This window comes from Schistocerca americana, chromosome 2 (assembly GCF_021461395.2).
Source record: "Schistocerca americana isolate TAMUIC-IGC-003095 chromosome 2, iqSchAmer2.1, whole genome shotgun sequence".
Lineage (NCBI taxonomy): Eukaryota > Metazoa > Arthropoda > Insecta > Orthoptera > Acrididae > Schistocerca > Schistocerca americana.
In genome coordinates, this window is record NC_060120.1 from 626,561,497 (window position 1) to 626,574,051 (window position 12,555).

A 12,555-nucleotide genomic window follows, 5' to 3' on the forward strand; every position below is an offset into this window, starting at 1 on the left:
GGCCAGAGTTTGGAAAATCCAGGTCATTGACTTAGAATCAACTTTTGGTTTATTGAGGTCATTGTCCTAAATCTTGGCAACGGTGTGTGGTCTGAGAACAACTTCAAAGAGCTTTTTCATGAGGCTGTGTTAATATTGTGATAGTGACACATGAATAGTACACAGCATGCTCAAAGTACCCATTAGTAATTAGTTTGCTGTTAAAGGTTTTGAATGTTGTAATCCACCTTAATCATGAAATTTTGTCTTTCTCCTGTGTGCCTTAAAAATATTTTTAATTTGTTTTAGGCTGCAGAATGAGACTGTACATTTAATTACATTATTGTGCAAGGTATTTTATATTGATTTTCTAAATGGTTAAAGGCTTAGACATGTTAGGAGACACCAGTCTCCACATGCTCTTTATCACGTATATGAGAGGTAGTTCTAAAGCTTTAATCATCGTTTCAAAAAAATAATGTTATATAGTTAATTTTTTGTTTATTCACAGGTACGTCTGCAATCCCGGTACACATTAAAATTCTCCTGTCACAGTACTGTAGCATATAGAGGAGCCAAAACAAAATGGTGTAGTCCACTGATAAAATTGAATGTTGTATGTTAATTGATTTTCTGTTGCTGCTGAAAATGAATTACCACTTGATACTAAATATTATCAGTGTGCTTTGCTGTTATGTTTCTGCTCCTTTCCCACTATGCTACAATACTCTGGCACAAGAATTTTTTAATGTGTACTGGGATTGCAGACATGTTCCTGTAAACAAACAAAAAATTAATTTTGTGCCTATATTTTTTGAGTTGTTAATTAAAACTTTGACTATCCCTTATACAGTGTGTTATTGTGTGTTCATTTAACATCTAAGCTTTTTGACCAGTGTGTTTTTGTTTGACAGACATTTGTTCATTCGAGTCCACGTTCTTTATGGGGAGAATGGATGCTACAAATAAAATTACATTTATGTGAATCCTTTCTTTTTTTTATCTTTTATGTATATTGAATTAAATTTACAATGTTTATCATCATATTTTTTTCTTATTGCTGTTTCTACTACTCTCGCTCACACATTTAGATGGTTACCTATAGGCTGCTGTATCTGCAGTTCTCCTATGGCATATCTTTCTGCCCTGAATCAGTCGTTCCTTTACTGTTCAGGAAAAGAGGCATTGGTTTTCAGCTTGTAGACATTCGCATAGGACATGATTTGGTATGCGTATTTCACCAGTCACAGCTTGTCATTGCTCTGTTACTAATTTTATTCAGATATATTCAGCTATGTCCAGGAAGGGAGTGAGACAGGGTTGTAGCCTATCCCCGATGTTATTCAATCTGTATATTGAGCAAACAGTAAAGGAAACAAAAGAAAAATTTGGAGTAGGAATTAAAATCCATGGAGAAGAAATAAAAACTTTGAAGTTCGCTGATGACATTGTAATTCTGTCAGAGACAGCAAAGGACTTGGAAGAGCAGTTGAACGGAATGGACAGTGTCTTGAAAGGAGGGTATGAGATGAACATCAACAAAAGCAAAACAAGGATAATGGAATGTAGTCTAATTAAGTCGGGTGATGCTGAGGGAATTAGATTAGGAAATGAGACACTTAAAGTAGTAAAGGAGTTTTACTATTTGGGGAGCAAAATAACTGATGATGGTCGAAGTAGAGAGGATATAAAATGTAGACTGGCAATGGCAAGGAAAGTGTTTTTGAAGAAGAGAAATTTGTTAATATCGAGTATAGATTTAAGTGTCAGGAAGTCGTTTCTGAAAGTATTTGTATGGAGTGTAGCCATGTATGGAAGTGCAACATGGACGATAAATAATTTAGACAAGAAGAGAATAGAAGCTTTCGAAATGTGGTGCTAAAGAAGAATGCTGAAGATTAGATGGGTAGATCACATAACTAATGAGGAGGTATTGAATAGAATTAGGGAGAAGAGGAGTTAGTGGCACAACTTGACCAGGAGAAGGGATCGGTTGGTAGGACATGGTCTGAGGCATCAAGGGATCACCAATTTAGTATTGGAGGGCAGAGTGGAGGGTAAAAATCATAGAGGGAGACCAAGAGAAGAATAAACTAAGCATATTCAGAAGGATGTAGGCTGCAGTGAGTACTGGGAGATGAAGAAGCTTGCACAGGGTAGAGTAGCATGGAGAGCTGCATCAAACCAGTCTCAGGACTGAAGACTACAACAACAACATGTCCAGAAAGATAGTGGACTATTCCCCTGCTCGGCTCAGAATGTGTTATCTGTAGCCGATCGTTTGCATCAGAAAGAAACTGAAATTTTGTCGTCCTTCTGCCAGAGAAATTCCAACTCTGTACTATCCTTTATTATTAATGAATTTATTGCTGATTACCCAAGATTTTGTGTGTGTGTGTGTGTGTGTGTGTGTGGTTTTATTGTTTTTCCTTCAGCTCATAGATGACAGCCTCGTTTCTTCTGTGTAAAACCAGAGTGACATACACATGTTAATGTAATTATTACACCTGTAAATTTGTTGCTGAAGGTTCATCGTAATCATAGCGAATTCCTTGCCATACTTTCCCCACTGCAACAGCAAGTTTGAACAGTGACAACCATGCGCCCAAACATTGGCGTTGTAGTTCAAAATTGTAGTCAGTATAGACTCAAGGTGTGTTTTAATTACATCCAGGGGCAATTAAAAATGCCTTTTTACCATATTAATAATTTTATTCATTATACAATTACTATTCCTTGCTACATGTTCTATGTGAGCCTTGAATCTCCAGTGTTTGTCTAGGTACACACCTAAACATCTGTTGACCTTATACCTTTGAATTATCACCTGATTTATTTTAATCAATGGGCCCCAAATAAGTCTTCCTTTAAGTTACATATTTGTTGATTTTTGTGGTGCTACCTTGAGTCTCACGTATGAAAATCGCTCATTCCTGATGTCAAGGAGTTTGCCACAATTATTTGTTGTGAGTCGTGGCTGTGGGATGCATAAAAAGAAAGAAGTCCTCAGCGTATGCTACAGTTCTTATCAAAGATGTGGGAAGTAAGTGGGTCTTAGCGTTTGTGTAGCTTTTCATCACTGTGTACGTTTTATTTGCAGAAACTAAGGAACTGCTTAGCAGAATTAAAGATCTAGACCTACAACTGCTTTCGAAGAACAATAGCTTAACCACTGCACAGAAGGAACTGGCTGAAGCAAAGGAACACATGCAGAAGTATTGCGATATTTCGGAGGCCCTTGAGCAGCGTGTAAAGGAGCTATCTGATGAAAAAAAACAAGCACTAGAAGCTGCAAACAAGAGGTAGGTTGTGCTGTGATAGAGCCCTTGTAATTTTTGCAGCATGTTTTAATGATAAACATTTGGGGAGGGGTTGTATTTGTGGTAAAGTGTTATGATGATCTGTGTTAAAATACTTCTTCTGTGTTTTACCAGGTAGACATTGTGTGAAAGAATTTTTAATGCATGCTACATGCTATCTGAGCTGAGAAGGAAGAACAAAATCTTTCAGATTAAATAATATTCAAAATTGGACTGCTTCATTAGTGCATTCTGGTTTCAGATCACATCAAATGTCAGTCACATAACTGAGAGAGAAAACTATCTTGAAATTGATCATAACAAATGTTTTACAGTAAAATACATTTCTTTTATGCTGTAACTGAGTAATTAGAGTATGAAGCCTTACCTTTGGAATTAACTGGCTTGGTTAAAAATTCTGTAACTGAGAAATTTAAAATGATAAGTGCTTCAATTTTTGTTTGCTCTGACAATTTGGATTCGTCAAGAGAAAACGAGCATGTTCTATGTAATAAATACAAATAGTAGTTATCTCAGTGAAATGGCCATGATGGCGGGTAAACAAACTGCGACCAAGCCAGCTAATTCCGATCACAAAAACTCTTAGATTGGTCCATGAAATGAGCTATTACAACGTAACATTGACATTAAAATGAGGAAGCACAATACAGTATATTCATGCAGATACAAGCTAGGTGGAGTCCATAAGAATAACTAAAAAGAGATTGATAATGTAACTGACATAAAATGACAAACCGGTTTTTCCATATATTCATGGAGCTACTAATTAAATCAGTGTTATTACAGTTCAGACCTAAACACTATGAGAGTTTTTGACTTGTCATAAAGATGCTGTTTTCTGTTAAATAAAACCATCACTATTAATTCTAGATAAGTTACACAGGCTGGCGAGGGGTGGGGGACACTTCAAATTGTAAGAGAGAAAGAATTGTTTGGTACGAACCCCCAGTGAGAGAGAGGAGTAAAATTTCTTATTATTATCTACTGTGTGCAGTTGGTGAGTGAGAACCTCTCTGAATTGCTTGCAAGGTTTCAGGGCAAGCCATTGAAATTGCTTATCAGTTACACACAATAGTTAATAAAGAGAAAGAGTTGAAATTTTATCAGTGTGTACTTTGACGTGTTCCACATCACTGAAAGCTCTCCTACTTGATGCATTCTATGGTACTTATGAATGATTGAATGAAAATGTAAACTGAATAACAGTTTCATGTTAATATAAATTTTGAAGTTTTTTTCATAAGAGCAATTACCATGCCACAGTAATTTGCAGTCCCCAGTGAAAACGATAATTTTTGGTGTTACTACTAAAATTTACATGAGAATGAAGCATTTTTGAACTTGTGACTGTTCATTTGAATTGTCTGCGCAATTTACCACTTTTTTATTTTAATGTTTTTACATAAAAGAGAAAGGTCTCTTTCCTCAGTTTCCTGCACTAACTTTTTATTTTCTCATCAGTGGATTTTCATCTCCATCAGATGATGACGAACTATTCCAGCTGCAGATAAAACAACAGGAGTCAGACAGAAATATTTGGTGATGCAGAAATTAAGACATCAAAAGCAAAGATCTAAAATGCAGGTTCATACAAAAAGAAGTTGTTGCTTTTTCAGAGTGAAGTTAATTTGTCTATTGCAATTTTATATTTTTCTCATATATTTGTAAAAGGAAGTGATAGTTGACAGCAAAAACATCTTACTGAATCATCAAGTAGAGCTGGGTAAAGGGCTCTTCCAGACCGCTTGTGCATATTTTCTGTGTGTCAGCAATTTATTTGTACAAGGATAATTTTACAATTATTATACGTGTGTAAGCATAATATAAGAAAACATGTCATGTACATAGGAATATGAGTATATATGTGTTTATAAAGAGAAGCAGACAGGAAAGGTGTCCAGCTGTGAATTTGTTCAGGGAACCATCTGAACACTTGCCAAGAATGATTTACAAAACACACTGGAAATCTAGATCATTATGGCCAGGCAGAGCATAATCTTCTATCCTTCCAAATCTGAGGTCCATGTTGTAACATATGTGCTATCTGTCAGTTTATTCCACTGAGGAACATTTGTGTTAACCGATGGACTGTGGTGGGCCTCGCCCCCTTTTTTTCCCTTTCTTTGTGTGTGTGTGTGTGTGTGTGTGTGTGTGTGTGTGTGTGTGTATACCAGCTTTATTCAATTTAATATTTATGAGAAGTGTATTAAAGGAATGTAACAAGAAAACCAAAAACTGAATTTAGCAGTGATTTTTAATTAATATTGAACATACGTAAGGGGGAAATGGGAAAATTGCGTTCAGTGTTATAAGTACAAGAGTGTGGTATATCTTGAAGCTAGGTTCTGTACAAATGGTTTCAAATTTGTTGAAGTGAGTGGGTGAGCGGGTGGTACTAGAGAATCTGTAAAATGTATCTCCTGATGCTCCAGAGCAGCCAAAAAAGATTTGTTGGAAAATAGTGAGTTCTGATGTTCCAGAGGAATAGAAAAAGATTCAGTGGAAAAATAGTGATGTTGGCTGTACATGCAGTCCAGAAATTATATCCGACTTGATAGTAGCTTGCCCTGTGGTATTGCACACGTTTGCACTGCCCGTGGCTGGATGTTTGATAAGTTTGGGATCTGACAATAGTTCCGCAAACTAATGTGGCATTATCTAATGTGGGAGCTATGTCTACTTTTTGAACTCTTTATTTCCCAGGAATGAGTGAGATCATTTTTAACAATTTTTAAAAAATTATTTTTGAATTATTTTTAGTTCATTTAGTAGTATTTTGGGGCAGCAGTGTGAAAAACCTTCCAGCAAGAACTTTAAGTACCCCATTTCGTAAACTCTGTTATGACAGACATTATATTTTTTGTGCGCCAGAAGAAAAACTGTGATACATTAAGTAGGTAGTATTAATTCAGGTAACTCGCCAGTCTGTCTTTGTTCTACTATTTTTGAAACTGATGAGAATAGGGTAACTGGTCTATAGTTTTCAACATTTGCCACCTTACTTTTGATTAATAGTGGCACAACCTGTGGAAAAACACATGTGTAGTGCTGGAATGGGAACAGGGAAGGGGATAGGTGGATGAAGGGCAGGGACTAGTGAAGGCTGAAGCCAGAGGGGTTAAGGGAACATGGGATATATTTCAGGGATAGTTATTACCTAGACAGTTCAGAAACTCTGGCTTTGATGGGCAGGATCCAGATGGCACAGTTTGTGAAATAGTCATTGAAGTGAAACGTATTGGGCAAAATATTCAGCAGCTGGGTGGTCCAGCTGCCTCTTGGCCAGTTTGTCAGGTGTCAGCTAGTTAGTTGATGTGCTCACATAGAAAGAAGCATAGTTGTGTAAATCTGTGTGTAAATCTGCTTTCACAGGTAACCCTGCCTTATATTGAGATAAGTGAAAGCTTTAACCAGATTGGTTAGTGTTGTTGGTGTTGGTGTTGTTGTTGTTGTTGTTGGTGGTGGTGGTGGTGGTGGTGGTGGTGGTGGTAAGACATATGGGACAGGTCTTGTATCTAGGTCTGTTGCAGGGATATGGCCCAGGAGACAAGGGGCTAGGAGCAGGGGTAGAGTAGGGATGGATCCCTGCAGTAGTAGACCTCCAGTGTTTTTTTTATTCAGTTTGAGATGATTCTTGCGCATAATAGAGAGAAGACTGATAGGTTTATAGTTTCGTGTAGATTATCTGTCTCGTTTCTTGTGAAGTATTCAGCATGTTTCTTTTTTGTATCCTCAGTTGCAGTAGCAGTAGTGTTTATGAGAATAAGTAAATAATTGCAGCAATAAAATCCGTCCTTTCAAATCCTCTTGTAATTCGATCTTTTGCTCCATCTCTAATGATCGCACTGTCAGTGGGATGTTAAGTCAAACAAATGACCATAAACAACAGCTTGTGTATTGTTTGGTAAATCCAGCACAATTTCCTATTACAGTCAAATACACTTCCACTTCCTTAGCAGATGCGACCTTATGAATTTACATTTGTACAACTGACTTTGGTCTATGTTGTTCAGGCTTTTGTGATGACAATAATGTAAGAAAGAATGATGAAATGGTAACTACGTATTGATGGCGTATGTTGCTTACTGATGTAAACATTGTTTCATGAGGATCTGTTGACAATTTGTATAATAAAAGTGGAAGCAAAAGAAAATATTTTTTGTTTATGCTTCAAACAGTATTTACTTCCCTATTTGAGATGGTTAATTGATGGTGAAGGAAGAGAGCTAATTTTTTGTGTGTATATTTCAAAATGAAAGAAAAAAGTTGATAACTTTCCTCTATTTTATACAGATTGTCAGAAGCATCAGAAAAAGAACAAGAACTGCGCAAGAAGGTAGAAGAATTAGAAAAGGAAATTGCAGAAATAAGATCAGCACCTCCTCCAGCTCCTGAAGTTGTGAAGACCGAGAAACTTGTAGCAAAAGGTGATACTGATCCTGAGTTGCTTAAGCTAAAGTCACAATTGGAAGAGGCTATAGCAGCACTTGAAATTCAGAAGGAAGCAGCCAAGACTGCAGAGGAGAAGTATGCTCGAGAAGTGCTGTTGCACTCACAGCATCTACAGGTGTGTATTGTTTTATATTGGATACTGTTAGCAAGAATTGTAATATACATTGTACATAGTAGTTTGAAAAATTACTGTTCTGCAATCAGCACGATATGATGTAGTGAAACACACACACACACACACACACACACACACACACACACACACACACGGGGGGGGGGGGGGGGGGGGAGGCAGAGAGAGAGAGAGAGAGAGAGAGAGAGAGAGAGAGAGAGAGAGTGTTCTGTTATGATATACAGAACAGCTATGGGGAGTATTTCAGAAGCTACATTTGCTTTCTGATTTTTTGTGTGTCTTTGATTCAGTGTTCTTTCCTATCTCCTTTGATTAAGGAATAAGGCTTTTGTCATCGTTTCATTATGTATTACAGTTTATCTTCCTAATTTGTATAGTTACATGAAAATGTTTTTTGTTAACAGTGCATGGTTTTTAGAGAGGTTTGTAACACATTTTATACATTGCTTCAGTTCAGAATTGTGAAAAATTAATCTCTTCATAGTTTGAAAAGACTGTTTAACTGTTCAAAATTACTGTTCCAGGAGCTTACATCAGTACGTAACCAGCTTAGCTCACTTGAACAAGAAGTGAGTCAGTTCCGTGCATCGGCTGAACAAGCAGAAATGAAATTACAGGAAGGTATTTCTGGTCGTGAACGACAGTTGGAACTTCTGCGTGAGCAAGTGCATGAACTACAGGATCGCCTTGCAGGACTAGACTCACAGAATGCGGCATTGCATGACCAAGTAGAAGCACTCAGTCAGCAGCTAGCAATTGCAAAGGGACAGGTAATCATTATTGAAGTTATTTATTTATTTATTTTATTCACTCGCTCAATGTGAGTATAATGACATTTATGTGCTGGGTTATTTCACTGTTCCCAATTTATTTGTAGATCAGGATACATCCACATGAATAATTTACTATTAAAGTGTTGATGTGCTAAAAGTTGTAATTGTGATTGCTAAAATGACAACATGGAAATGATGAAAGGTTTTTAGTTTTTGTCGACAGTAGTCTACTCTGTTGACTGTCTTTCAGAATTTGCCATTAATTCTTCTGTTATGTTGTCTTCACTCTATCTGTACCTGGAATCAGCTGTTTTAATTTTCATTTGGGTCTCATAAACCACTGGGTACTCAGTTGTTCATATTATGATCTGTCACTTGATACTGAAAAAGAATTATTTGTGCTCTCCAGTTTTATTATTATTATTATTATTATTGGTATTTCGTATAGATTTAAATTGCCATCAGAAAGAAACACAAGAATGCCTTGAGCTGCCTTTTTGTGCTTATTTTGCCTCCCTGAAATATTAGTAGATGGTTTCTCGTCCTGTAGACATAGTTTTCTATGCCTGTTAATGTTGAAGAAACTATTGACTGATTTACATGCTCCTCTACATTAAAGAAACCAAAGAAAAATATGGCAGTGAAATTAAAGTTTAAGGAGAAGAAATGAAAACTTTGTTTGCTGATGACTTAATTCTGTCAGAGATGGCAGGTGCCTTGCAATATCAGTTAAATGTAATGGATTATGTTTCCAAAAAATGTTACAATATATGCATCACCAACAGTGAAACAGGGATAATGGAATGTGGTTGAATAAATTCAGACAATGCTTGAGGGAATATTAGGATATGAGACTAAAAATAGATGAGATTCGCTATTTTCCTATAACTGATGTTGGCAAAATAGAAAGAATATAAAGAATATAAAATGAGAAATATAAATGTAAGTATTATGAAGTCTTTTTCTGAAAGTATTTGTGAGGTGTGCAGCGTAATGTGTAAGTGAAACATGAAGGATAACTAGTGCAGACAAGACGAGACTAGAAGCTTTTGTATTGTGATGTTACAGAAGAATACTGAGGATTTAAGAGGTAGATTTGATAACTAATCAGAGGCACTGAATCAAATTGGGGAGAGAGAAGAAATTTGTGGCCCAACTTATCTAAAAGAAATATTTCAAGGAATCATCAGTTTAGTAATGGAGAGAGTTGGGGGGGGGGGGGGGGGTAAAAATTGTAGACTACCACTAAGGCTTGATGACAGTAAGTGGGTTCAAATGGTGTTAGGTTGCAGTAATTTTACAGAGATTATCACAAAATAGAAGACTTTGGAAAGCTGCATCAAACTAGTCTTCGGACTGATGACCACCGCACCATCTTGTGTACTCCTTGGTGTAGAACTCAAGCCAGGTACCATAATGTAAAGAAAATAATGCTTCCGTTGAGGTTGATTTAAAAATGTATTACTGATGTCAATTTAAGCTCTCAAGTCTGGGGAATGTTGTCAAATCTTAACATGAAAAGGGAATAAACTGATGTTCTGTAGAATCTCTGACACTGAGGTAGATAATTGTTGGGACTACCCAATAAAATCCTTGTTACTGTTTTGCTTTTAAATGTTCTTCTGCACAGAGCTTTCTGTGAATTAACATTACTTTTACTAGTAATGCTGGAACTATAGAATAGTTGTCTTTATTCATGAGCTGAAATTATGAGAAAACTCTTTATTACTTTCTCATTGTTGTACAGCAGACACCTGGTGATGTCCCAGAGATGGATGAAAAAGCTGCAGAGCATAATTCTAATCAACTTCTGAAGATCATTAAATTTCTTCGTCGTGAGAAGGACATTGCAGTAGGACAATTCGATGTTCTACGTAGTGAAAATCTACGTTTGAAGGCACAGTTGGAAAATGTGGAGCAACAATTGAATCAAGTGCGCAGTTCACAGTCGGAGAAAAAACAGGATGATGATGCTTCAGTTGTTAGCGCTTCAAAGCATGCTGAACTAGTGCGGAAGGTTTGTTTCCTCCTGGTTTCACTATATTTAATTTCAATTGTGTAGAACGTATCATAAATTCCATTAGCAAGTTGTTGTAAAAATCTACTTTTGCAATGAACATTTGCTGGTACTTTTGACCACTGTGATCAGCTGGTATGGGATGGATTGCTCATGGCAAATTTGGCCATTAGATTAGATTAGATTAGATTTACTTTCATTCCAATTGATCCGTAGTGAGGAGGTCCTCCTGGATGTGGAACATGTCAGAAAAACAACAATACATGACAAATATTTACAACTAAAACAAATAAGCTAATGTACCATTCCACAGGTCCCAAGTGGAATGATCGTCATTTTTAATGAACACTAAGAGTCATTTTACAAATACTAATGCACTGAATTTAAAATAAAAAACGTTTTTTTATTTATTTATAAGGTAATAAACATGTAATACAACTACTGTAATACTTATTTACAATGAACACATTACTGCACTGAAATGGTGCAGAAGTTAGATTATACTCACACACACACACACACACACACACACACACACACACACACACAAATTTTCAGTGAACACATTACTGCACTGAAATTGTGCAGAAGTTATGTTGTACTTATATACAAATCAGTTGGTTTTACTAAGAAATTCATCAATGGAGTAGAAGGAGTTGGCCACCAATAAATCCTTTAGGCTTCTCTTAAACTGAATTTCATTGGTTGTTAAGCTTTTTATGGCTGCTGGCAAGTTATTGAAAATGTGTGTTCCTGAATAATGCACACCTTTTTGTACAAGACTAAGTGACTTTAAATTCTTGTGAAGATTATTCTTATTTCTAGTATTGATTCCATGAATTGAGCTGTTGGTTTGAAAAAGTGATATATTTTTAATGACAAATTTCATTAAGGAATAAATATACTGGGAAGCTGTAGTTAGTATCCCTAGTTCCCTAAACAGGCTTCTGCAGGATGTTCTTGAGTTCACACCACATATAATTCTTACTGCACGTTTTTGTGCCCGGAAAACTTTAGCTTGGCTTGATGAATTACCCCAAAAAATAATCCCATATGACATTATGGAATGAAAGTAAGCATAGTATGCCAGCTTTTTCATTTTTATATCCCCTACGTCTGACAAAATTCGCATTGCAAACAGAGATTTGTTAAGACGCTTCAGCAGTTCTGTGGTGTGCTCCTCCCAATTGAATTTATTATCAAGCTGTAATCCCAAGAATTTAACACTGTCCACTTCTTCTATCTTCTTGTCATCATATGTTAGACATATACTCTTGGGACACCCCTTACAAGTTCTGAACTGCATGTAGTGTGTTTTTTCAAAGTTTAGTGACAAAGAATTGGCTAGGAACCAGTGATTAATGTCCACAAATATTTTATTGGCTGATCTTTCTAAGACTACACTTGATTTGCTATTTATTGCAATGTTTGTATCATCGGCAAACAAAACAAACTTGGCATCTGGTAATGTTACTGATGAAAGGTCATTGATATACACAAGAAAAAGTAAGGGCCCCAAAATGGAACCTTGTGGGACCCCACATGTAATTAGTTCCCAGTTGGATGATGCCTGATAGACATGTATCAAGCTCTTTCCTAATAACACCCTTTGTTTCCTGCCAGAGATATAAGATTTGAACCATTTTGCAGCATTTCCTGTTACACTATAATATTCTAGTTTACTTAAAAGGATATTGTGATTTACACAGTCAAATGCCTTTGATAGATCACAAAATATACCAGTTGCCTGCAATTTTTTGTCTAATGAATTAAGCACATTTTCACTGTAAGTGAAGATAGCCTTCTCAATATCAGAACCTTTTAGAAATCCAAACTGTGACTTTGACAGTATGTTATTTGAGATAAGATGGTTATAAAGAC

The 12,555-nt window shown here is 36.3% G+C and overlaps 1 protein-coding gene across 3 annotated transcripts in view; it reads left to right on the forward strand.

Annotated features, from left to right (window-relative positions):
• Positions 1 to 12,555, forward strand: part of LOC124596478 (nucleoprotein TPR) — a 278,178-nt gene that overhangs the window by 100,726 nt on the left and 164,897 nt on the right. For 2 of the 3 annotated variants that reach the window (XM_047135622.1, XM_047135620.1), the window contains exons 15-18: positions 3,080 to 3,281; positions 7,593 to 7,866; positions 8,409 to 8,654; positions 10,405 to 10,674. In XM_047135622.1, the coding sequence (XP_046991578.1) occupies positions 3,080 to 3,281; positions 7,593 to 7,866; positions 8,409 to 8,654; positions 10,405 to 10,674 (992 nt within the window). The remainder of the gene's footprint in view (positions 1 to 3,079; positions 3,282 to 7,592; positions 7,867 to 8,408; positions 8,655 to 10,404; positions 10,675 to 12,555) is intronic. The other variant, XM_047135621.1, reaches the window with a different exon arrangement.